At 48.1% G+C, this 23,581-nt stretch overlaps 1 protein-coding gene and 1 non-coding gene across 3 annotated transcripts in view; one reads left to right on the forward strand and one right to left on the reverse strand.

Annotated features, from left to right (window-relative positions):
• Positions 1–280: 280 nt before the first annotated feature.
• Positions 281–23,581, reverse strand: part of TSG101 (tumor susceptibility 101) — a 48,287-nt gene continuing 24,986 nt past the window's right edge. For both annotated transcript variants that reach the window (XM_040327998.1, XM_040327999.1), the window contains 3 exons: positions 5,829–6,031; positions 4,612–4,851; positions 281–2,588 (listed from right to left, as the gene is read on the reverse strand). In XM_040327998.1, the coding sequence (XP_040183932.1) occupies positions 2,499–2,588; positions 4,612–4,851; positions 5,829–6,031 (533 nt within the window). In that variant the 3' untranslated portion in view covers positions 281–2,498. The remainder of the gene's footprint in view (positions 2,589–4,611; positions 4,852–5,828; positions 6,032–23,581) is intronic.
• Positions 20,256–20,327, forward strand: TRNAG-UCC. Its single transcript has one exon. It is a non-coding gene; the product is annotated as a tRNA-Gly (tRNA).

Raw genomic sequence — 23,581 nt, forward strand, 5'->3', positions numbered from 1 at the left:
TGCGGCGTGATTTGGATAATTTGTATTACGCGGGCTTACGCCAGACCACATACGCTACGCCGCCGTAAATTAGGGCGCAGGTTCTTTCTAAATAGAGAACCTGCCTCACTAAGTTACGGCGGCGTAGCGTATCTGAGATACGCTACGCCCGCACAAAGTTACGCCAGGCTTTCTGAATCCGGGCCAGTGTCAGTATAAATACACACATATGTGTTTGAGGGGCACTCCCCTAATGCAATGAGCTGTGCACACCTATGGTCTTCATAATAAAAACAAGACGTGAGAAAGAATTAGTATTTATTTAATAATACATATTATTCAAATTATTCACATACAGGTGGATGTTATGCCATGGCAGTTCAGCAAGTCGCTTCTGGTTACACTGTACAGCCGTCTCACATACAAATATAGACATGGGGAGGAGAAAACGCTTAAATTACAAGCAGGTACATCTCAAAGTACAACCTTCCCTGCTAACCCCGCAAGGAAAAAAATGAAACAAAAAAAAAATATATATTATTTTTACAAACTGGACCTAAATTTTACCAGGTCCTCTATGCAATGATCTATAATGTTACCAGAAAAAGCTAGTGATCTACATAGTAGTAGTAGCAGCAGGCACCATTGTAGCACAGCGTGCAAGCCCCTCCCCCCTCTTTTTGTACAAGCGATCGTCCCAAGCGGAACCTTTCCAAGCAGACAGCAGCAGCAGGACACAGTTAGCAAATGGGGGACGATGGAAACTACAGCAGCCAATCAGATCTCAACTTTCATCTTTAAAATTGTACCGTCGAAGTGAAAAAGTGAATATTTTTTTGTGTCTTTTTTTATCAATTATACTGCATAGAATTTTTTTTTTTTTGAAGCAGAACAATGATCTGCAAAATGTTTTACCACTAAACTGTTGCAATTTCAATCTTTTGCGTTTAATATTCAAACGGCAGTATATGGCGCCGCCGGTTTGATCCCTAGTTTTGGTTTTCTTAACACTGTAGTAATATGAAAGTTGGTATTTGTTCTCATTTTATTTTCAATATTTTTAATATGAATGTTCTCACTATATTTTCAATTATAAATAAAAAAAATCCAAAAAGGAATTATAAAAAGTTGAGGAAATTTATGGGCGGGAACAAAAATGGATAATACCATTAAAAGAGAATTAAAGGTGAATAAAATAAAAGAATGAGAACTTTATTTTTGTGTGACACAGAAATGCTCAATATGGGGAATCCCTTTAGGCCAAGTTTACATCTTTGCTGCCTTTTCAGGCTGGGCTCACACTAGTGTGCTGTTGCATGCGATTGACACCGCACTGCAGTGCTAATCACATGCGATGCGATTTCAGCCATACAGATAGTATTGGCTTATATCGCATTCGGAACCAAATGTGCACAGGACCTTTGTTTTTGGTCAGAATCAGATCACAGGGGTGTTCACACCACATGCGATCAAAACGCAGAAATTCAATTCTTGGTTGGAGTTCCATTCCATTTTAAAGCGAAGTGCTACCCAAAAATAAAACTTCCGCTTCAAGGTGACCTCCCTTGCATGCCACATTTGGCATGTCCTGTTTTTTGGGGGTATCGGATACCTTCTTTTTAGAGGCACCCAGCTCCCACTTCCTCCCAGGGCGCCGGAAGGAAGTTCACCTCCCCCCTCCCTCTGTGCAACCTTCTGGGACACGTCATAGGTCCTAGAAGATTTCCCGGCCAATCACAGTGTGTGGCGCGCACATGCGCAGCTGTGAAGCCGCAGCCGGGCGCCTACATTCAGAGTGACGGCGCAGCGGAGAGAAGCAGGGCTTCATTCGCCCGCATCGCTGGACCGTGGGACAGGGGAGTGTCCGATTATTAAAAGTCAGCAGCTACACTTTTTGTACCTTCTGACTTTTATATGCGTGGAACTTCCGCTTTAAGGGGCTCATTCACACCAGGACCTTCTACCCCTTAGATTTACTTAAAGCCTGAACATTCAGATTCATAGAAGAGCCCAATTGGGACTGCTTTGACATTTCCGCAATTTTAGACGCTACTGTAAACCGAGTATTTAAGTGCTGCATGCTGGAGTTTGCCTCCAACACTAGGGGGAGCTCTTTACATTACCAGGGACAGCAGATTGCCGGCTGCAGCTGTATATATAGAAAAGGAAAGCGGCGGAACCGATGACACAAAAATCGTGGTCACAGCGCCGCCGCCGCCAGGGCCGATCACACTATAGACCCCAATACTGCCTGCTACCATTCACCCCTCTCCAAGGGCTCAGTCTAAACCAAAGACAAAAGTGCATCGATCCGAGACGGCGTCCTTATTTATACCAAGAAAACTAAAATGTTGAATTTATATTTTTTTGCTTTTTTTTATTCTTTTTTTTAACAGTAAGAATAATTTAACCGAAATCTCTAATGATTTGAAAAAAAAAACAAAAAAAAAAAAACGGAGAAAACAATAAAAATATGATATGGAAAAATATGAGTGGGGGAGGGGTCATGATGCTGAATGTTAATAAAGGTCACTCAGCCCCGCCGTCTTCCTGGCTTTCTGCATCAGCGCTCGGAGCTGAAACTGCTTTCGGGACAAAAGCCGGACGTGCTGGAAAGACAAAAAAACAAACATTCACTTACAGATTCATCTACAAAACCACATCCACCCACCGGCCTCTTTATTAGGTACACCTTGCTAGTAGCGGTTGGACCAGGGGAGGGCTGGGCCGGGGGGCAGGGTGGCAATTGTCTCCCAGGCCGCCCTAACTTATGTTCAAAATGCCCGCTACCATTTTATTTTTTATTCTGGTCTGGTCTCCCCCTCCCTCCGTGCAACCTTCTGGGACACGTCATAGGTCCTAGAAGATTTCCCGGCCAATGCTGTTGCATTCCAGGAATTGTAGTCCACACTCAAGCTCCCGGTGGGTGGAAATCAGAGCAGCGCAGAGGAAACGACAACTCCCTGGGACCGGATTCTTGGAAGCAGGGAGAGGCAGGGCATGCCAGGGAGTCGGTATGTAGGGCTGGGGGCTGGCTGCAACTTGACCCCAGGACCAGGAGCATTACCCCCCCCCCCCCCCCAGGAGGCCGTGGCGTGCAAGGACCCGCTGAGCTGAGATCACTGAGGATGAAAGACCCTGACACCCCTAGCTGACCCCCCATACACCCTATGTAACCTGCCCCAGTGATCAGGCTGCATTGATGGGCACTGGAGTTGGCTGCACTGGTGAGGCTGCATTGAAAAACCAGATGGGCCATGGACGGTGAGCCGATTCTGCGGTTCAATGGGCCACTTGACTGGACTTGCCCCCCAGGCCTAAGGCTGCCAGCCTCCCCTGGGCTGGACCCCCTTTTGCCTTCATTCTTGGTGGCATAGATACAACAAGGTGTTAAAGCGGGAGTTCACCCATTTAAAAAAAAAAAAAAAATCTCCCCTTAGCTTCCTGCTCGTTCGGTCTAGGGGAATCGGCTATTTATATTAAAATATGTGCAGTACTTACCCGTTTTCGAGCTGCATCTTCTTCCGTCGCTTCCGGGTATGGGTCTTCGGGAGCCGGCGTTCCTTCTTGAGTGACAGCCTTCCGAGAGGCTTCCGACGGTCGCATCCATCGCGTCACTCGTAGCCGAAAGAAGCCGAACGTCGGCGCGGCTCTATACTGCGCCTGCGCACCGACGTTCGGCTTCTTTCGGAAAATCGTGACGCGATGGATGCGACCGTCGGAAGCCTCTCGGAAACCTGTCAATCAAGAAGGAACGCCCATTCCCGAAGCCCATACCCGGAAGCGACGGAGAGGATGCGTCTCGTAAACGGGTAAGTACTGCACATATTTTAAAATAAATAGCCGATTCCCCTAGTAATAACGAGCAGGAATCTAAGGGGGAAAAGTGCCCTCTAAGGGTGAACCCCCGCTTTAAGAACATTCCTCAGAGATTTTGCAAAATAGTGACATGCATTTTTATTAATAATTTTTTTTTTTACTACTAATGGCGGCGATCAGCCATTTTTTTCGTGACTGCGACATTATGGCGGACACTTCGGACAATTTTGACACATTTTTGGGACCATTGTCATTTTCACAGCAAAAAATGCCATACAATGCATTGTTTACTGTGAAAATGACAGTTGCAGTTTGGGAGTTAAACACAGGGGGCGCTGTAACATTTAGGGTTCACCTAGTGTGTGTTTACAACTGTAGGGGGGTGTGGCTGTAGGACTGACGTCATCGATCGAGTCTCTCCTATAAAAGGGATCACTCGATCGATACGCCGCCACAGTGAAGCACGGGGAAGCCGTGTTTACATACGGCTCTCCCCGTTCTTCAGCTCCGGGGAGCGATCGCGACGGAGCGGCTATAAACAAATAGCCGCGCCGTCGTCCCGGATCGCTCCCCGAGGGAACCCGACCGCCGCGTGTAGCGGGTAGGGGGGGGGGGTCCCGATCGGACCTCCGACCCACGTCTAGGCAGGGACGTACAGGTACGCCAATGTGCCTGTACGTGCCATTCTGCCGACGTATATGTACATGCGGCGGTCGGGAAGTGGTTAAGTGGTAAGAAGTTGGACGGGCGCTACAAGTGACGTGTACAAGGCTCGGGTGAACCTCATCCTAAAAATCACACCATGTGACCCACCTTCAGGAACACATCCAAGTCAATGACGCCTCTCCGGAGCGCCTCCCCCAGGTAGAAGATGGTGTCCTCTATGGCGTTCTCCTCCGCATACAGGTTCAGGATCTGCTTGTAGAGGGGGGCGGTTGGCACAATGACCTCATCAATGTCTCTGTATTCTGATTGGCTCTCCATTTTCTCCACCACGGCGCCCAGTTCCTCATCTTTCTTCCTCAGGGTCTCGATGTTTTTGTCTACTTCCGTCTGGTGGGCATGGCAAAAAAAATGAAAAAAAAGTCATAAAATGTCAGTTTTCATTATACAAACGTGCGTTTTTACAGCGTGCGTTAGCGATCGGCACACCTCAACAATTGTTGTTGGATTTTCCGACAACAAATGTGGGATAGCGTGCTTTAAAATTTTCCGACAACAAATACGTGTTGTCGGATTATCCGATTGTGTGTACAGAAGTCCTTCTGAAAAAAAAAAGTACAAACACGCATGCTCAGAAGCAATGTGAACCATAATACAACATTAGCAAAAGATGCCCAAAGGGTGGCGCTAAAGAGCTGAAAAACCACGTAGCCTGTTGGCCGACAATTCTTTGCCTTTTTTTATGCAATACAAGTTCATGGCCAACGCGCTTCGGACAAAAGTCCTACGCATTGTCCGCAGAAAATCCGATTGTGTGTATGAGGCTTCAAAAACACCTCCTAGGGAACACGTTTAACCCCTTAGTGTTAACCCCTTCACTACCAGTGACATTTACACAGTAATCAGGGCATTTTTATAGCATTAATCGCTGTATAAATGTAAAATGGCGCTGAAGGGGTTAAGTGTGATCTCATATGTGTTTCTAACTGTAGGGGGGTGTGGCTGTAGGTGTGACATCATCGATTGTGTTTCCCTATATCAGGGAACACACGATCGATGACGGCGCCACAGTGAAGAACGGGGAAGGTGCGTTGATACACAGCTCTCTCCGTTCTTCAGCTCCGGGGACCGATCGCGGGACTCCAGCAGCGATCGGGTCCCGCAGTCACGGAGCTTCGGACCCACGGCTGGGCACTTAAAGAGGACGTACATGTACGTGCATGTGCCCAGCCGTGCCATTCTGCCAACGTATATGTGCAGGAGGCGGTCCTTAAGTGGTTAAATGTAACCATAAATACGCCCGAGTGCCCGAACCCTCATAGACCATCTCAGGTTCATTTCAATAGCGCCATGAAAAGCTTCCTCACCACTTCCTGGTCTAGCCGAGTGACCATCTCCTCCAACTTCTGGTGTCCTTTCTTCAGATCTTCTTCTGTGCGTTTCAATGCGTTGAGCTCCGCCTGTGCGCGATCCATCTCCTCCTTCATCCGCCATCTTAACTTGTCACTAACGGCTGAAATGAGGGAGGCTCGGATGGTGTCCTCGCCAATGGTGCCATCTCTGGCTGGACCTGCAGGAAGGTAGAGAGAAGGCTTAAAGGGGAACTAAATGCACTCAACAAACTATTTGTAATTCTTAGTAAATAGATCGGAACGTTTATTACAATTACTGGTTTTTAAATGTTTTCTCTTTCGTTTTTTTTTTTTTTTTACACATTTTTTTTGTGCCTTTCTGGTTTCTGGCCTTCATGGGAGGAGAGATTATCTCAGCTAAGCCCGCCCTCCTGACTGCATGCATGCATAGACGTACGCAGAGGGTGTGCTGGGTGTTCCTGGGCACACCCTAATCATCCTGCGCAACGCTGATTCCCCGTGTTTAGACCCCTGATACTCCACCAAAGCCCCCTGATAGGGCTCCAAAAAAAAAAATTGTAAAAAAATAATATAAAAATAAACCATTGTTTGGGAGCCACGTCGCACGACTGCGCAATTGTCAGTTAAAGCGACGCGGTGCCGAATCGCAAAAAGGGGCCCGGTCCTTTACCTGCATAATGGTCCGGGGCTTAAGTGGTTAAATGGAATCTCACAGAGGAGAGAAATGGAAAGCCCAGACTGATACGCAATCTTTCTCCTCTCTGATAAAGCAGAGGTGTGTTTTATGACCGGGTGTAAATATTAATAATTACACCAGCAGCCCCAGAAGCCGTTCCCTCTCATACAAATCACTCTCTCTGGATATTACGAAACCTAATCAATAACTGTGCATACACAAAGGTCTCCGGAGCCACGTGAAGATCGCATGCAACATGCATGTAGCTGTGCGGAGAGTGGATGGCAGGAGGGTTGGACCGCACTATATACAGCCAGTAAAGCAGGCCATACATTAAGCGGGAGCTTTCCCAGCCATCAGAATACAATGATCACTATAGCCGCCGTCGCCGCCAGCAGTGATCAAACAACAAAAAACTGACAAGTGGCTGTAATGAAGTCAATCGATGGACCGACTTCAGTAAGACCAGCCTGCCCATAGAAGAAAGACCCGCTCCCGCCGCTCTCCCGTCCCACCGGGAGGCCCGAGCAATCAGCCGGCACGTCCGCCGGCTGATTGAAGACCCAAACAAAGCCCATGCTTCGCTCAGGTCTCAAATATAGAAATCCGAAAGCGAAATCATGACCGGATTACAGGCATCTTAAAGCGGAGGTCCGCCAATTTTTTTTTTTAAAGTCAGCAGCTACAAATACTGCAGCTGCCGACTTTTAAAATATGGACACTTACCGGTCCAGCGCGCCCGGGGTGTCGGCACCCGAGGCCGACCCGTGCCTCGGATGCTGCCGCCGCCATCTTCGGTAGGGGAATCGGGAAATTAAGCTTTGCGGCTTCACTTCCCGGTTCCCTACTGCACATGCGCGAAGTCATGCAGCGCAATTGAAGTGGTCCCTCGTGTCTCCCAGAAGACAGCGGGGGGGGGGGCTGAGTGGTGTAACTCCCGCTGGGGTCTATGCCCGGAAGTGGGTGCAAATACCTGTATTATACAGGTATCTGCACCCCCCCCCCGAAAGGTGCCAAAGGTGCGAAAAGTGGAAGTTTCATTTTTGTGTGGACCTCCACTTTAAAGGCGCCAGTTTAAAAAAAAAAAAGTATTTAAAGACACAGATCTTGACGTTTTGAATACTTTGAAGTGCAGAGGAGGAGTTTGGGGTCTTACAGATCCCCGATCTCTCCATAAAGAGTACCTGTCACTGCCTATTCCTGTCATAAGGGATGTTTACATTCCTTGTGACAGCAATAACAGTGGGACTGATGTGAATGTACAATGTATATGTAAAGCGCTGCTTAAATTGACGGGGCTATACAAGTACCTGAGATAAATAAAATAAAAAATAAAAATAAAATGAGTGTAAATTATTATTTTTTTAAATGTACAAAATATCAGCAAAAAATATCAGGAGAGGTGGCCGAAATATCGTATCGAATAAAAGGTTATTTGGTGGATCCCTACTTCAATGTGTTGGCTAGTGCCCAAAAAAGTGTACTGTTACTTTACTACTGGACATATAAATGGGTTAAAGGAGGGGACTAGCGATGGTCTATGTTACGGGGCAGCTGCGGGTCTCGGTGACCCCTCACATTTGCCTCTTGTATTTTTAGCTCAGTCGTGGGATCTCTGCTGAACAAAATCCTAACCTTTCCATCCCCCGAGTCCTGTTACAGGAAGATGTCTCAGAGCGAGACCCGGGTACAACACAGAGCTGTGAATGGGGAGCGGGCTGAGCATCAAAAGACTACCCCCATACACGGTCACGGGTCCCCCCCCCCCATAGTAAACATACTAGAGTAATGGAATATTTATATTACAAGCAATAATGTTACATAAAAGTACTTAAAGTGGTTGCAAGTCTCAGACATGAAATATGAACAAAGCATATCCCTCTAGAGCAGGGATCTCCAAACTACGGCTCTCCGGCTGTTGTGGAACTACATGTCCCATGATGCATTGTAAAACTGACATTCACAGACATGACTAGGTATGATGGGAATTGTAGTTCCCATTCTTTTCAGCAGCGTTATAGCTTTCTAGAGCGGCTGTTAGAGAGCTGCCTGCCGTGACTGCTGCCTAGCTGCTTGTATATCTTTTGTGGCACCCCGGCGCTCGGAGATTCGTTGGGGGGCCACAAAAGATATGTAGCGCCTGTGTACTTTCATACAGGTGCTATGCTTATATTTAGTGGGAGAGTTATGTTGCTTCCATTCTTTGATTTTGTTAAATTTGGCTGTCGCCAAATCTGGATTGTCCTGTGGGTCAGTCTGTGCCCCAGAGATGCAGTCTCATCTCTGGGTGGCAGGTGGCGCCAGAGGGGTCCAGGCAGAGCCGCTTTTTCCCAGCAGCCAATTGGAGGAGTTTTCCCTCGCGGGGCATGCTGGGGAGGGGTATTTCTGTGGCGGAGGCCGTTGTTCGGGGTTCTTCGCGGGTTCCTGGTTCCAGGTGCGGCACCCACCTTTAGGGTGTGCGCACATCACGGGCCCCACCACTATGGCCTACCAGGCCGGGGTCGCGTGCTACGCGGAGTTCCTGACTCTGGGCTCTCATAGCCCGGAGCAACCGATGCTGCAAAGGGGCCCCAGTGACTTACTGGGTCCCCACTTCTATTGAGAAGATCCCAAGCTGGGTGCTGTTCGGTGGGGGATCCGTCTGAGGAGAACCCGGAGGCAGGTGATCCAACAGGGCTTGAACGAACCATCGGGGATCTGGGCACCGGACAGGTCACATTCAAGCTTCACCTCTGAAACTCGCGCAATTTCTTGCGGAGTCCCTCAAGGATCACCCCTGTCACCCGTGCTCTTTAACATCTACCTCCGCCTACTCCTCACAATCATCAGAGAACAGGACCTGTGCTACCTCTCATACGCTGACGACACTCAACGCTACTCTCGCATCACCGGGAAAAAAAGACCAATATCACGGACTAGAACAATGCCTCGCATTGATCGATGATTGGATGTCTAAGAGCTCCCTCAAACTCAATGGATCCAAAACAGAACTTCTTCTCATCAACGCAAACCCAAAAGACAAAAGCTGAGACTTCATGGACACCACCCACCATCCTTGGACAGATGATCACCCCAAGCACCAAAGTCAAAAGCCTTGGAGTCATCTTTGACTAGGAGATGACTATGGACGCACAAATAGGATCAGTAGTCAGCGGATCTCACTATCTTCTCCGCTTGCTGCGCAGACTCATCCCATTCATCCCGGAAGAGGACACAGCAGTAGTAGTTGGAACAATCATCAATTTCCGACTCGACTATGCAAACTCCTTCTATATTGGACTACCTAAATATCAGATTTCGCGTCTACAAGTCGTTCAGAACGCGGCAGCCAGACTGGTAACGGGAAAAAAACCCTGGGAATCCATCACCCCATTCCTGAGGACTCTCCATTGGCTAGCTGTAAAGGATCGGGTCACATTCAAGACCCTCTGCTGTCTCACCCACAAGTGCACACAAGGAAACGCTCCTCAATACTTGTGCGAGAAAATAAAACACTACACCCCCAATCGCATTCTCCGATCAACCAACCAAAACCTCCTCCACATCCCCAAGTCCCGCTACAAATCAAAGGGAGAACGAATATTTGCAGTCCAAGGACCGCGGCTATGGAACGCTCTACCCACAAACATCCGCATGGAAGAAAACCATCGGGCCTTCAGAAAAAAACTTAAGACATCTCTTCTGAAGGATCAGCACGACACTGGATGGAAATAAGCGCCTTGAGGCATTCAGTTTGCATTTGTAGCGCTATACAAGTTATTCACTCACTCACACTCAGGTGTATTGCACTCACATAACCAGGAGAAAAAACAGCCCGTATACTCAGCTCAGTGTAGCAATCTCCTCACTCGGTTCCTGACAGCCTCAGAACACTGCTGATTGCGTCACTCAGCTCCTCCCCCTACGCGTTACGTCACATGACTTATTCGTGGGTACCCATAAATAAGTCACGTGACGTGTGACAACCTTACAGCAGTAAGGCAAGAGGCTTGTGAGCACTGAGGTGTCATAGCAATTGTAAGAAGAGACATCTGTCCAGACAGAAAGTCAGGGGTCTTTGCAGTCTCATAGGACAGTCAGAAAACTTCTCCTACATGCCTTAACCAGTGCTTGGCTGGACACTGATAGAAGTCACAAGACTGCTATATACTGCCGAATAGAAAAGGTATTTAGCAGTTTATTTTTACTAAAATAATTGCATTTCCATGTTCTGCCTTGAGGCGATTCAGTTTGCATGTGTTGCGCTGTACAAGTTTTTCACTCACTCACTGTGGGAGACCAGATACAGTGACTGCAGGAGCCTGGGTTTAGCAACACTTTAGCCCTCCGTCAGCTAAATCTGGGTCACAAGTGCAGAACTAAGTGAACCCCTGTGACCCCCCCCCCCAGGTGAAGCAAGGCCAATAGAGCTTTGGCCTTACTTCTCCTTTAACAAGACCTTAGAGATGAGATCTCCCTGGAAGGCACTGGTGACGGTATTAATGAGTCTTCAGCCCGCAGGGATCATCAGCATGAATCTATTAACTCCCAGGAGACAACTTCACAGGTTAATTAGCAAGATCAGCCATTGAGGAAATGCATCCAGTAACCAGCCTCAAGGGTTCCTAATATTGGTTCCATCTATAACTAGAAAATGCATTTCCTGCAGAAAATGCGTGGGGATGCTGAATAGCTAACTCGATGAATAGCTTAAATCCGTAAGAAAAAGATGAAGTGAGAATCAGCATTCCCACTAATTAGCATCTTTTTAAAAGTAATTACCTTTTCCAGGAGCTGCCCCATAACATTTCTACCATCAAACATGCCCCCATCAAAATGCCTCCATCACATTTCCCCCCTTCTTATTACCACCATCATATTTCCCCCCATCATATTGCCACCATCAACAAACTGCCACTATCAAAAAACTGCCACCATCAAAAAACTGCCACCATCAAAAAACTGCCACCATCAAAAAACTGCCACCATCAAAAAACTGCCACCATCAAAAAACTGCCACCATCAAAAAACTGCCACCATCAAAAAAAAACTGCCACCATCAAAAAACTGCCACCATCAAAAAACTGCCACCATCAAAAAACTGCCACCATCAAAAAACTGCCACCATCAAAAAACTGCCACCATCAAAAAACTGCCACCATCAAAAAACTGCCACCATCAAAAAAAAACTACCACCATCAAAAAAAAACTGCCACCATCAAAAAAAAACTACCACCATCAAAAAAAAACTGCCACCATCAAAAAAAACTGCCAATATCAAAAAAAAAACTGCCACTGTCAAAAAAAAACTGCCACCATCAAAAAACTGCCCCCCATCAAAAAACTGCCCCCATCACATGCTCTCATTGACTTCAATGTTAAAAAAAAAGTGTTAAAAAGCGTAATATTTTAAAAAGTATAAATAGTAGAAAAAAAAGTTGAAGAAGTCCCATCATTAATTAATATTAATATCTGAAAGTATGCAGAAGTTACGCAGAGCCAAAAAAAAACGTACGGAATAAAATTTCAATATAAATTAAAGATAAATAAAAAAAAAAAAACTAATAGTGGGACTGCTGAAGCATTCCCACTAAATATAAAATGGTTTTGTTTTTTTAACAAAAAATAAAAACTGCAGACGTGATCAAATGCCACCAAAAGAAAGTTCTATTTGTGGGAAGGAAAAAAAAGAAATGATAAAAAAAATGTCATTTGGGTACAGCGTTGTATGACCGCGCAATTGTCATTCAAAGAGTGAGAAAGCTGAAAATTGGTCTGGGCAGGAGGGGGGGTTTAAGTGCCCGGTAAGCAAGTGGTTAAGAAAGATCGTCTGTTATTTTTGAGTCATCAAGAGATTTCAAAAACAACTCCTGATGAATCCGCAAAATAATTTTTTTTTTTTAAAAATAACTGACAATTTTTTTTTTTTTAAAGGAAAAAGCCTGACAGGTTCTAATAATCCCTCTCCACTCCATCCAACACTAAAAATAAACAGGATTTCCTTTTATTTATAATGTAAAAAATGGGGGGGGGGGGGGGGGACTATTGGTTTGGCAGTAAAAGGGTTATAAATTAAAAAATAATTTGTGATTTCGTAGTGAAAGGGTTAAAAATAGAGAAATAATTGGGGTGTAATAACGAGAAACTGAAAAGAAGTTATCATAAGAATAGAGATCTTTATTTCAGCCATGGGACTGAAAGGGTTAAATCTCATTCACAATAACATCTTCTAGAAGGAGCCGTGTCCCTATTGGATCCATATACTGATCCTACAGGCTGAATTCACAAAGTTCAAAAATAAGGACGTGGCTCCTTTAAGAAAAAATGGCAGTTATTTTCATCATGAGATTAAAAAAAAAAAAGTCTTTGTGATGTCATAGCATGAGCCTGAACCAGAGCGAATATAAACCGATGCGAGAGGGAAGTCAGCAGTAGCTGAGTGTTCACTGACCAGTGAAGACGTGTTTCTAATCTCTCCTGAGATTTTTCTTGCGTTTGATTAGATTTCATTGCGATTCGATTTCATTGCGATTTCTATTATTGTACATTTAAAGAGTGTTTCTTTATTTCTTAATAATGAGACAATTTAAATGTAAAAAGCTTTTTTCTCTGAAAAACACCAAAGAGAAAGCCAGCAAAGGAAGGGCAGCTATGGAAGGAGGTATCAGTGACCAGCCTGCAGATACCCCAACCAAAAAGCCCTCCAAAATGAAGAAGACCCGGGCGCTTATACGCGGCTCTTTCAGAGCCGTTGTTGGATGTTTCGGATCCGGCAGTAAAGCCAATGGACATCACCGGGATACAGACACCGAGATTGGTAAGTACTATGGATAGTGATTGATACAAAATGGATAAGTCACCTACACTCATCGATCATAGGAACTTTCACCCCAAAATGATTCCATTTCATAGAATTTTAGAACAGAAGGAGATATTAAAGTGATTGTTAAGCCTCTATGTGATCTTTATATCCTCCCCTTTGTCAGATACAAAGCTGCATCCTAGTGCCTGTGTGTTATTTAAAAAAGAACCGGTTTCTACCGGTATAAAGCGGAGGGAAACCCAACTGTCATAACGGATTACATGTGCGGCGTTATGGCAGTTGAAGATTAAACAGAGGTCAAGATGGATACATTGTAATACAAGTAGAAATGTTTTTTTTTGTTGTTTATAAAGCACAGGCACTAGGATGCAGCTTTTTATGTGACAGAGGGGATGAACAGAACAGGGATAGTCAGAGATGACAGGCAGGGAGGGGGGGAGGAGACACAGGGAGAGCTGCAGATAGTAGCGTATGATATAGACATGTACCAGGAGGGTGAGGGGTAGGAGACACAGGGAGAGCTGCAGATAGTAGCGTATGATGGAGACACGTACAGGGAGGGTGAGGAGACACAGGGAGAGCTGCAGATAGTAGCGTATGATGGAGACACGTACAGGGAGGGTGAGGAGACACAGTGAGAGCTGCAGATAGTAGCGTATGATATAGACATGTACAAGGAGGGTGAGGGGTAGGAGACACAGGGAGAGCTGCAGATAGTAGCGTATGATGGAGACAAGTACAGGGAGGGTGAGGAGAAACAGGGAGAGCTGCAGATAGCAGCGTATGGTGGAGACATGTACATGGAGGGTGAGGAGACACAGGGAGAGCTTCAGATAGCAGCGTATGATGGAGACATGTACATGGAGGGTGAGGAGACACAGGGAGAGCTGCAGATAGCAGCGTATGATGGAGACACGTACAGGGAGGGTGAGGAGACACAGGGAGAGCTGCAGATAGTAGCGTATGATGGAGACATGTACATGGAGGGTGAGGGGGGAGGAGGAGACACAGGAAGAGCTGCAGACAGTAGCGTATGATGGAGACACGTACTGACTCCAGTGTCAGGACTCTGCAGCCCTGATACATGGGAGTCCGTGCAGAGAGGGGGAGGGTAGAAACTGGTAGGATCAGGCAGATATTTCATACACAGCACAAGCACTATAACAGGCTTCAAAGGAACAGGATCTTTATTTATTATTTGAGGATAACAAACATTTTAATGGTGCCAAAACACACACAAAAATATTTTGTTATAAAAACATCTTTATTGGAGTCCAAAGTTACACATGTATAGGAATGGAAATAGATATTGATTAGAGGTCACCCCTCCCCCTCCCCATTGAGGATGGGTGTTTAATAAGAAAACAGAAGCACTGCAGATTACTCCCCCGCACATGAAAATTAAGAATCAGTTCCCTTTCTGACTTTATAGGAAGGCCACCATTGGTGATCCCTGTGTCCCCTGTCATGTTGGGTTTATTAATTGTCCCTGGCATTGGAATTTTGAACTTTTCTCTGTATAATGTGAGGTTGTATATATATATATATATATATATATATATATATATATATATATATATATATATATATATATATATATATATATATATATATAAATGTAGGTGAAAGTGCTAAACATGATTCTTCTTTTTTTATTGCAGATGTACGCAGTATTTACTGCAGAGACAGCTCACAAGGCAGGACTGCCCTAGTGAGCGAGACAGAATATGAACGTTACACGGAGGCTTCAGCAGAATGTGACGTTCACACCGAGACCTCAGCAGAATGTGACGTTCACACCGAGACCTCAGCAGAATGTGACGTTCACACCGAGACCTCAGCAGAATGTGACGTTCACACCGAGACCTCAGCAGAATGTGACGTTCACACCGAGACCTCAGCAGAATGTGACGTTCACACCGAGACCTCAGCAGAATGTGACGTTCACACCGAGACCTCAGCAGAATGTGACGTTCACACCGAGACCTCAGCAGAATGTGACGTTCACACCGAGACCTCAGCAGAATGTGACGTTCACACCGAGACCTCAGCAGAATGTGACGTTCACACCGAGACCTCAGCAGAATGTGACGTTCACACCGAGACCTCAGCAGAATGTGACGTTCACACCGAGACCTCAGCAGAATGTGACGTTCACACCGAGACCTCAGCAGAATGTGACGTTCACACCGAGACCTCAGCAGAATGTGACGTTCACACCGAGACCTCAGCAGAATGTGACGTTCACACCGAGACCTCAGCAGAATGTGACGTTCACACCGAGACCTCAGCAGCCTGTGACGTTCACACCGAGACCTCAGCAGAATGTGACGTTCACACCGAGACCTCAGCAGAATGTGACGTTCACACCGAGACCTCAGCAGAATGTGACGTTCACACCGAGACCTCAGCAGAATGTGACGTTCACACCGAGACCTCAACAGCCTGTGACGTTCACACCGAGACCTCAGCAGAATGTGACGTTCACACCGAGACCTCAACAGCCTGTGACGTTCACACCGAGACCTCAACAGCCTGTGACGTTCACACCGAGACCTCAACAGCCTGTGACGTTCACACCGAGACCTCAACAGCCTGTGACGTTCACACCGAGACCTCAACAGCCTGTGACGTTCACACCGAGACCTCAACAGCCTGTGACGTTCACACCGAGACCTCAACAGCCTGTGACGTTCACACCGAGACCTCAACAGCCTGTGACGTTCACACCGAGACCTCAACAGCCTGTGACGTTCACACCGAGACCTCAACAGCCTGTGACGTTCACACCGAGACCTCAACAGCCTGTGACGTTCACACCGAGACCTCAACAGCCTGTGACGTTCACACCGAGACCTCAACAGCCTGTGACGTTCACACCGAGACCTCAACAGCCTGTGACGTTCACACCGAGACCTCAACAGCCTGTGACGTTCACACCGAGACCTCAACAGCCTGTGACGTTCACTCACCGAGACCTCAACAGCCTGTGACGTTCACACCGAGACCTCAACAGCCTGTGACGTTCACACCGAGACCTCAACAGCCTGTGACGTTCACACCGAGACCTCAACAGCCTGTGACGTTCACACCGAGACCTCAACAGCCTGTGACGTTCACACCGAGACCTCAACAGCCTGTGACGTTCACACCGAGACCTCAACAGCCTGTGACGTTCACACCGAGACCTCAACAGCCTGTGACGTTCACACCGAGACCTCAACAGCCTGTGACGTTCACACCGAGACCTCAACAGCCTGTGACGTTCACACCGAGACCTCAACAGCCTGTGACGTTCACACCGAGACCTCAACAGCCTGTGACGTTCACACCGAGACCTCAACAGCCTGTGACGTTCACACCGAGACCTCAACAGCCTGTGACGTTCACACCGAGACCTCAACAGCCTGTGACGTTCACACAGAGACCTCAACAGCCTGTGACATTCACACCGAGACCTCAACAGCCTGTGACGTTCACACGGAGACCTCAACAGCCTGTGACGTTCACACGGAGACCTCAACAGCCTGTGACGTTCACACGGAGACCTCAACAGCCTGTGACGTTCACACGGAGACCTCAACAGCCTGTGACGTTCACACGGAGACTCCACCAGCATGTGACGAAGATGGGGGCAAGGTTACCAGAAAGGATAGGCACATACTAGTGGTAGGGGATTCAGTTATTGGAAGAATACAGAGGGCAATCTGTCACAAAGACCATTATCGCCAAACAGTATGTTGTTTACCGGGCGCTCGGGTTCGGAACATTGCAGATTGCATGGACAAATTATTGGATGGCGCTGGAGAGGACCCAGTTGTCATGGTATATATCGGTACCAATGACAAAGTTAGAGAAAGATGGAGCGCCCTACAAAATGATTTCAGGGACTTGGGGGCCATATTGAAGAAAAAGTCCCCCAAAGCAATATTTTCTGAAATACTGCCTGCACCTCGAGCCACACCACAGAGACAGCAAGAGCTTATGGTACTTAACAAGTGGCTGAGGAACTGGTGCAGGGAGGAGGGGTTTGGCTTCATGGCGAACTGGGCTGACTTTTCAGGCCGTCACCATCTTTATAGTAGCAACGGATTGCACTTAAATGGGAGAGGTGCAGCTTTCTTGGGATTGAAGATGTCCAAAATGTTGGAAGAAAAGTTAAACTAGGCGATGAGAAGAGGACGATTTGCTAGCGAATATGAGGATCTTCAATTCAAGCCACTACGTCATCAATCTCTTAAAAGATTCTCATAAGCAGCTTCTCAATCACCAACTATCAATGTAATTGGACAAACAAGACAATTGGCTGTTCCTATAAGAAGACTCAACAAAAAGTCTAAGGAACCCTCCTAGGGACCAGGTACGGCTGTACCAACACAGGTCCCTACACTGGTGGCGGCTGCCACTCCAGTAACCGCAGGATCTTCCCATCAGCCCTCTATTTACCTTTCTGCAGCTTCTGAATCACCAACTATCAATGTAGCTGAACAAACAAGACAATTGGCCGTTCCTAGAAGACGACTCAACAAAAAGTCTGAGGAACCCTCCCAGGGACCAGGTACGGCTGTACCAACACAGGTCCCTACACTGGTGGCGGCTGCCACTCCAGTAACCGCAGGATCTTCCCAACAGCCCTCTATTTACCTTTCTGCAGCTTCTGAATCACCAACTATCAATGTAGCTGAACAAGACAATTGGCCGTTCCTAGAAGAAGACTCAACAAAAAGTCTGAGGAACCCTCCCAGGGACCAGGTACGGCTGTACCAACACAGGTCCCTACACTGGTGGCGGCTGCCACTCCAGTAACCGCAGGATCTTCCCAACAGCCCTCTATTTACCTTTCTGCAGCTTCTGAATCACCAACTATCAATGTAGCTGAACAAACAAGACAATTGGCCGTTCCTAGAAGAAGACTCAACAAAAAGTCTGAGGAACCCTCCCAGGGACCAGGTACGGCTGTACCAACACAGGTCCCTACACTGGTGGCGGCTGCCACTCCAGTAACCACAGGATCTTCCCATCAGCCCTCTATTTACCTTTCTGCAGAAGCTTTAAGGTTCGACAATACATTGCCCAAACATAATCACCTGTAAAAAAAAAGTGCTTGAGATGTTGGTGGTAAACAGCCTGCTAGGCCCGAGGGTAACCAAACCAAGTCCTCCAAAAGATGCCAAGAGTGTAAATGTAGACATTAAGCTTTAAAGGTTAATCAAAAACATAACACTCTAAAGGGAAAGGTAGAACAATGGGGGAGTATGGAAGAGGGAGAGAGGGAGGAAAGGGGGGAGAAGGGAACGTTGGAGGAAGAAGGGGGTGAGGGTTGGGGGGAACCCCCACACCCCTTCCTTACACAGAACCTTCCATCCCCCCTACTTTCCTCCCTCTCTGCCTTTTCCATACTCCCCCTCCCCTTGTTCTATCTTTCCATTTAGAATGTGAGATTATTGATTAACCTTAAAGCATAATGTCTACAGTTACACTCCTGGCAACTTTTGGATATGAGGTAACTTTTGGAGGACTTGGTTTGGTTCCCCCGGGCCTAGCAGGCTGTTTACCACCAACATCTCAAGCACGTTTTTACAGGCGATAGGTTTGATCTATGTATTGTCCATCGACATAAAGTAATTGATTATGTTGTGAAGTTTGGAGGCCGGTATGTTTTTGAGGGGTGTGTTGGACCGGCATGTTTTTTTAAATTATTTTATTTTTATTGTTTTCACATAAATAGAAAAACTTAACTTTAAGAAAGTATGTAAAGTTATAAAAGTCTTTATCCCAGTACCTATATATATATATATATATATATATATATATATATATATCCCCAAGTGTCTCTTGTCATCAGACCAAGAGGAAAAAAAAAAAAAAGATTACCCCTGGGGGATTTATCCATTTTATAGAATATCCCATACCTATCCCTGTGTCTATATTTGTGTGTTTACTTTTTGAGGAAGTGAAATGGTGAACCTTCTGTCCTCCGTATCACTTTAATTATGTGAAAAAAGAGAAAAAAAAAAGGCGTGTGTTGGACCGGCTATAAGGGGAGGTTGGAGGCCGGTATGTTTTTGAGGCGTGTGTTGGACCGGCTATAAGGGGAGGTTGGAGGCCGGTATGTTTTTGAGGCGTGTGTTGGACCGGCTATAAGGGGAGGTTGGAGGCCGGTATGTTTTTGAGGCATGTGTTGGACTGGCTATGACTGGAGGTTGGAACTCTTTTTGTCTTCAGAGGTCGGAGAAGTATTTCCAGCTTTCTCTGCTGGAGAAATGAGAACTCTTCCAGGCAGTGAGGTCCTTCATGTGGAAGTCCAAGGCCTCACTCACACGGGGTGTATGAATCTGTACCCTGTGTGGGGGCTGCATTAACCCCAAAAAAGGACATCCATGTGGGTGCAGTTGCGCGGACGCACCCTGTGTGCGTTCGGGGCCGTGCATCGGCACCCACACAGATGTCACATTGGGTACAGTCACTGCACCCCAGTTGACAGCCATGGGACTGCCTACACGGGATGCTGGGAACACCTGTGCATCCCCATTCTGGTAAATATGGCCCTCCCATGGGGTACGGAATAAATACCCCCGTGTGAATGAGGCCTAAGGGTGAATGGAATATTTAGCTCCATTGTGTTGCTTATTTGGGGACCACTGTACCCCTCTTTTTTTTGGGTGTGTTTTATTACAGAAGTGTTATAGATTGTAGTTTAGGATAAGTTTGGATTTCTTCTGAAGGCACTTTGAGTGAACATAAGTGAATTGCCCCGCTCAGCGGGGGCGGGCCTTAGAGAACAGAGGCCATAAATGGGCAGCACAGAGGCTTAGGGGTTAGCCTTGCAGCACTGGGGTCCTTCTTTCAGATTCTGACCGGGACACTATCTGCATGTTCTCCCTGTGCTTGCGTGGGTTTCCTCCGGGTACTCCGGTTTCCTCCCACACTACATGCTACTTTTGCGTTGGTGGTGCAGTGGTAAGCATAGCTGCCTTCCAAGCAGCTGACCCGGGTTTGATTCCCGGCCAACGCCATCTCCAATACTTGGAGTCTTTAAAGAGAAAAGCGCTATACAAGGTCAATGCGGAGTATATATTAGCGGTGGAATAAAGAAGGAAGAGAACGTGTGGAATGTTTGAGGAAGAAAACAATCCCCCAGAATCTATAGAAGGTGAGCCCATCAACTGATAGAAGACACTTAGCTTTGACTGCGATCACACCTAGGCATTCCGTATCGCGGGCGGAATTACTGCAATTTCCTGAATTGCCGCAAAACGTGTGACACGCTTGTGATCCCGTTACTTTCAATGGCACCCCAATCACAGGACAATATTGTCACCTGACAAATCACACAAACAAAATGACGGGACGCCTGTTTCCCAAAAGCAGTCCTGCGATTTGTCAGGCGACAATCGCGGCAAAAATCACGCCTAGATTGGGGCGATATTGAAAGGGGAATCGCATACTCCACCCAGCAGGAATATTACACCCCCCCCCCCCCCCCAACTGTCTAGATTTACATTCAAGTTTCAAATACAAAAATCCTTCATTGCTGCAGACCTCAGCACACGCCATGTGTGATGTAACCACTTATAGACCACAATAAATATATACAGCATCTCACAAAAGTAAGTACACCCCTCTGTGTGCGGGAGATCACATACAGTAGGTCACAAAAGTAAGTACAACCCTTGCATTTGTGTAAATCTTTTCTTCTATCTTTTCATGTGACAACACTGAAGAAATGACACTTTGTATCTACAATGTTGTGTAGTGAGTGTACAGCTTGTATAACAGTGTACATTTGCTGTCCCCTCAAAATAACTCACAGAGTAGAGCTGCACGATTAATCGTAAGACAATCGCGATCTCGATTGACACCCCCCCCCCCCGCGCAATCTCCAGGACGATAACCAGCGATTTTCGGGTGCGGCCATAGGAAAGTCCCCGACTTCGGCCTAGCTCCGGAGCGGCGGTCATCTTGGTACACCCGGCGGCGGCTGTTTATCTTGTGATTGGCCAGGCTCGTCAATAGACGGCGTGTCCGGGCAGAATGTCACGGAGGGGATGCAGGAAGAGGTGTTGGTTGTCATGTATGTGAGCTCGAAGCTCCGCTCACTATCACCGGCCTGAGGCGGGAGAAGGAGGTGTGTGAGGTGAGCGCGACCAGCGCAGACCCCGGACTCTGTATACATTATTGTGGGTGGCCTCTGCTTGTGAGAAAGGAATGTATGAGCGTTAGTGGGGGGTCCTCCTGTCCCTGGTGTGCGTTAGCGGGGGGTCCTCCTGTCCCCGGTGTGCGTTAGCGGGGGGGTCCTCCTGTCCCTGGTGTGCGTTAGGGGGGGGGGGTCCTCCTGTCCCTGGTGTGCGTTAGGGGGGGGGGTCCTCCTGTCCCTGGTGTGCGTTAGGGGGGGGGGGTCCTCCTGTCCCTGGTGTGCGTTAGGGGGGGGGGGTCCTCCTGTCCCTGGGGTGCGTTAGGGGGGGGGGTCCTCCTGTCCCTGGTGTGCGTTAGGGGGGGGGTCCTCCTGTCCCTGGTGTGCGTTAGGGGGGGGGGTCCTCCTGTCCCTGGTGTGCGTTAGGGGGGGGGGGGTCCTCCTGTCCCTGGTGTGCGTTAGGGGGGGGGGGTCCTCCTGTCCCTGGTGTGCGTTAGGGGGGGGGGGGGTCCTCCTGTCCCTGGTGTGCGTTAGGGGGGGGGGGGGGTCCTCCTGTCCCTGGTGTGCGTTGGGGGGGGGGGTCCTCCTGTCCCTGGTGTGCGTTAGGGGGGGGTCCTCCTGTCCCTGGTGTGCGTTGGGGGGGGGCCCTCCTGTCCCTGGTGTGCGTTAGGGGGGGGTCCTCCTGTCCCTGGTGTGCGTTAGGGGGGGGTCCTCCTGTCCCTGGTGTGCGTTAGGGGGGGGTCCTCCTGTCCCTGGTGTGCGTTAGGGGGGGTCCTCCTGTCCCTGGTGTGCGTTAGGGGGGGTCCTCCTGTCCCTGGTGTGCGTTAGCGGGGCGGTCCTCCTGTCCCTGGTGTGCGTTAGCGGGGGGGTCCTCCTGTCCCTGGTGTGCGTTAGCGGGGGGGTCCTCCTGTCCCTGGTGTGCGTTAGCGGGGGGGGCCCCCTGTCCCTGGTGTGCGTTAGCGGGGGGGTCCTCCTGTCCCTGGTGTGCGTTAGCGGGGGGGTCCTCCTGTCCCTGGTGTGCGTTAGCGGGGGGGTCCTCCTGTCCCTGGTGTGCGTTAGGGGGGGTCCTCCTGTCCCTGGTGTGCGTTAGGGGGGGGGGGTCCTCCTGTCCCTGGTGTGCGTTAGGGGGGGGGGTCCTCCTGTCCCTGGTGTGCGTTAGTGGGGGTCCTCCTGTCCCTGGTGCGCGTTAGTGGGGTCCTCCTGTCCCTGGTGTGCGTTAGGGGGGTCCTCCTGTCCCTGGTGTGCGTTAGTGGGGGTCCTCCTGTCCCTGGTGTGCGTTAGTGGGGGTCCTCCTGTCCCTGGTGCGCGTTAGTGGGGTCCTCCTGTCCCTGGTGTGCGTTAGGGGGGTCCTCCCGTCCCTGGTGTGCGTTAGGGGGGTCCTCCTGTCCCTGGTGTGCGTTAGTGGGGTCCTCCTGTCCCTGGTGTGCGTTAGTGGGGTCCTCCTGTCCCTGGTGTGCGTTAGTGGGGTCCTCCCGTCCCTGGCCTGTTAGAGGACCCTGAGGACAGGAGTTGAGAAGCACTGACATAGGGGACGGGGGACGTTATTCACCTGCAGCCGCACATCATCACTTATTATAAAAAAGATTTGGGACTATTTGGATTGATCAGGACTTTGCACGGGAGTTTTTCTTCCACACATAATGTTCTTTGGCACGGAGATGATTCTGACATTTTTTTTTACATTATGCTCGGCACACATTCACACATATAATGCAGAACATTTTTATCACATTGTGTTCGAAGCTTTATTTTGACCGATTTGCACAATTTTCCTGCACACAATTTAGCAGGAAGTATCACCCGCAGTCTCTGTACCTTGTACTGCAGTCACTGGTTTGTGTAGAGCACTGCAGCGGCGCCCTCTAGTGGAAGTAATATTGCAGCAGATGTGACAAAGATCGACATCTACTTGGCTTCATCTAGACTAGAGCAGGGGTCTTCAAACTTTACAAAAAAAAGGGCCAGTTTACTGTCCTTCAGATTTTAGGGGGCTGCACTGTGGACAGCGGGGGGGGGGGGGGGAAACTCTCTAGTGGAAGTAGGAGGAATAGTATCCAATGGTTGGTGTCAGTGGGAGGAATAATGTCTCGCTGTTGGTGTCAGTGGGAGGAATAGTATCCGATGGTTAGTGTCAG

Source organism: Rana temporaria, chromosome 11 (assembly GCF_905171775.1).
Source record: "Rana temporaria chromosome 11, aRanTem1.1, whole genome shotgun sequence".
Lineage (NCBI taxonomy): Eukaryota > Metazoa > Chordata > Amphibia > Anura > Ranidae > Rana > Rana temporaria.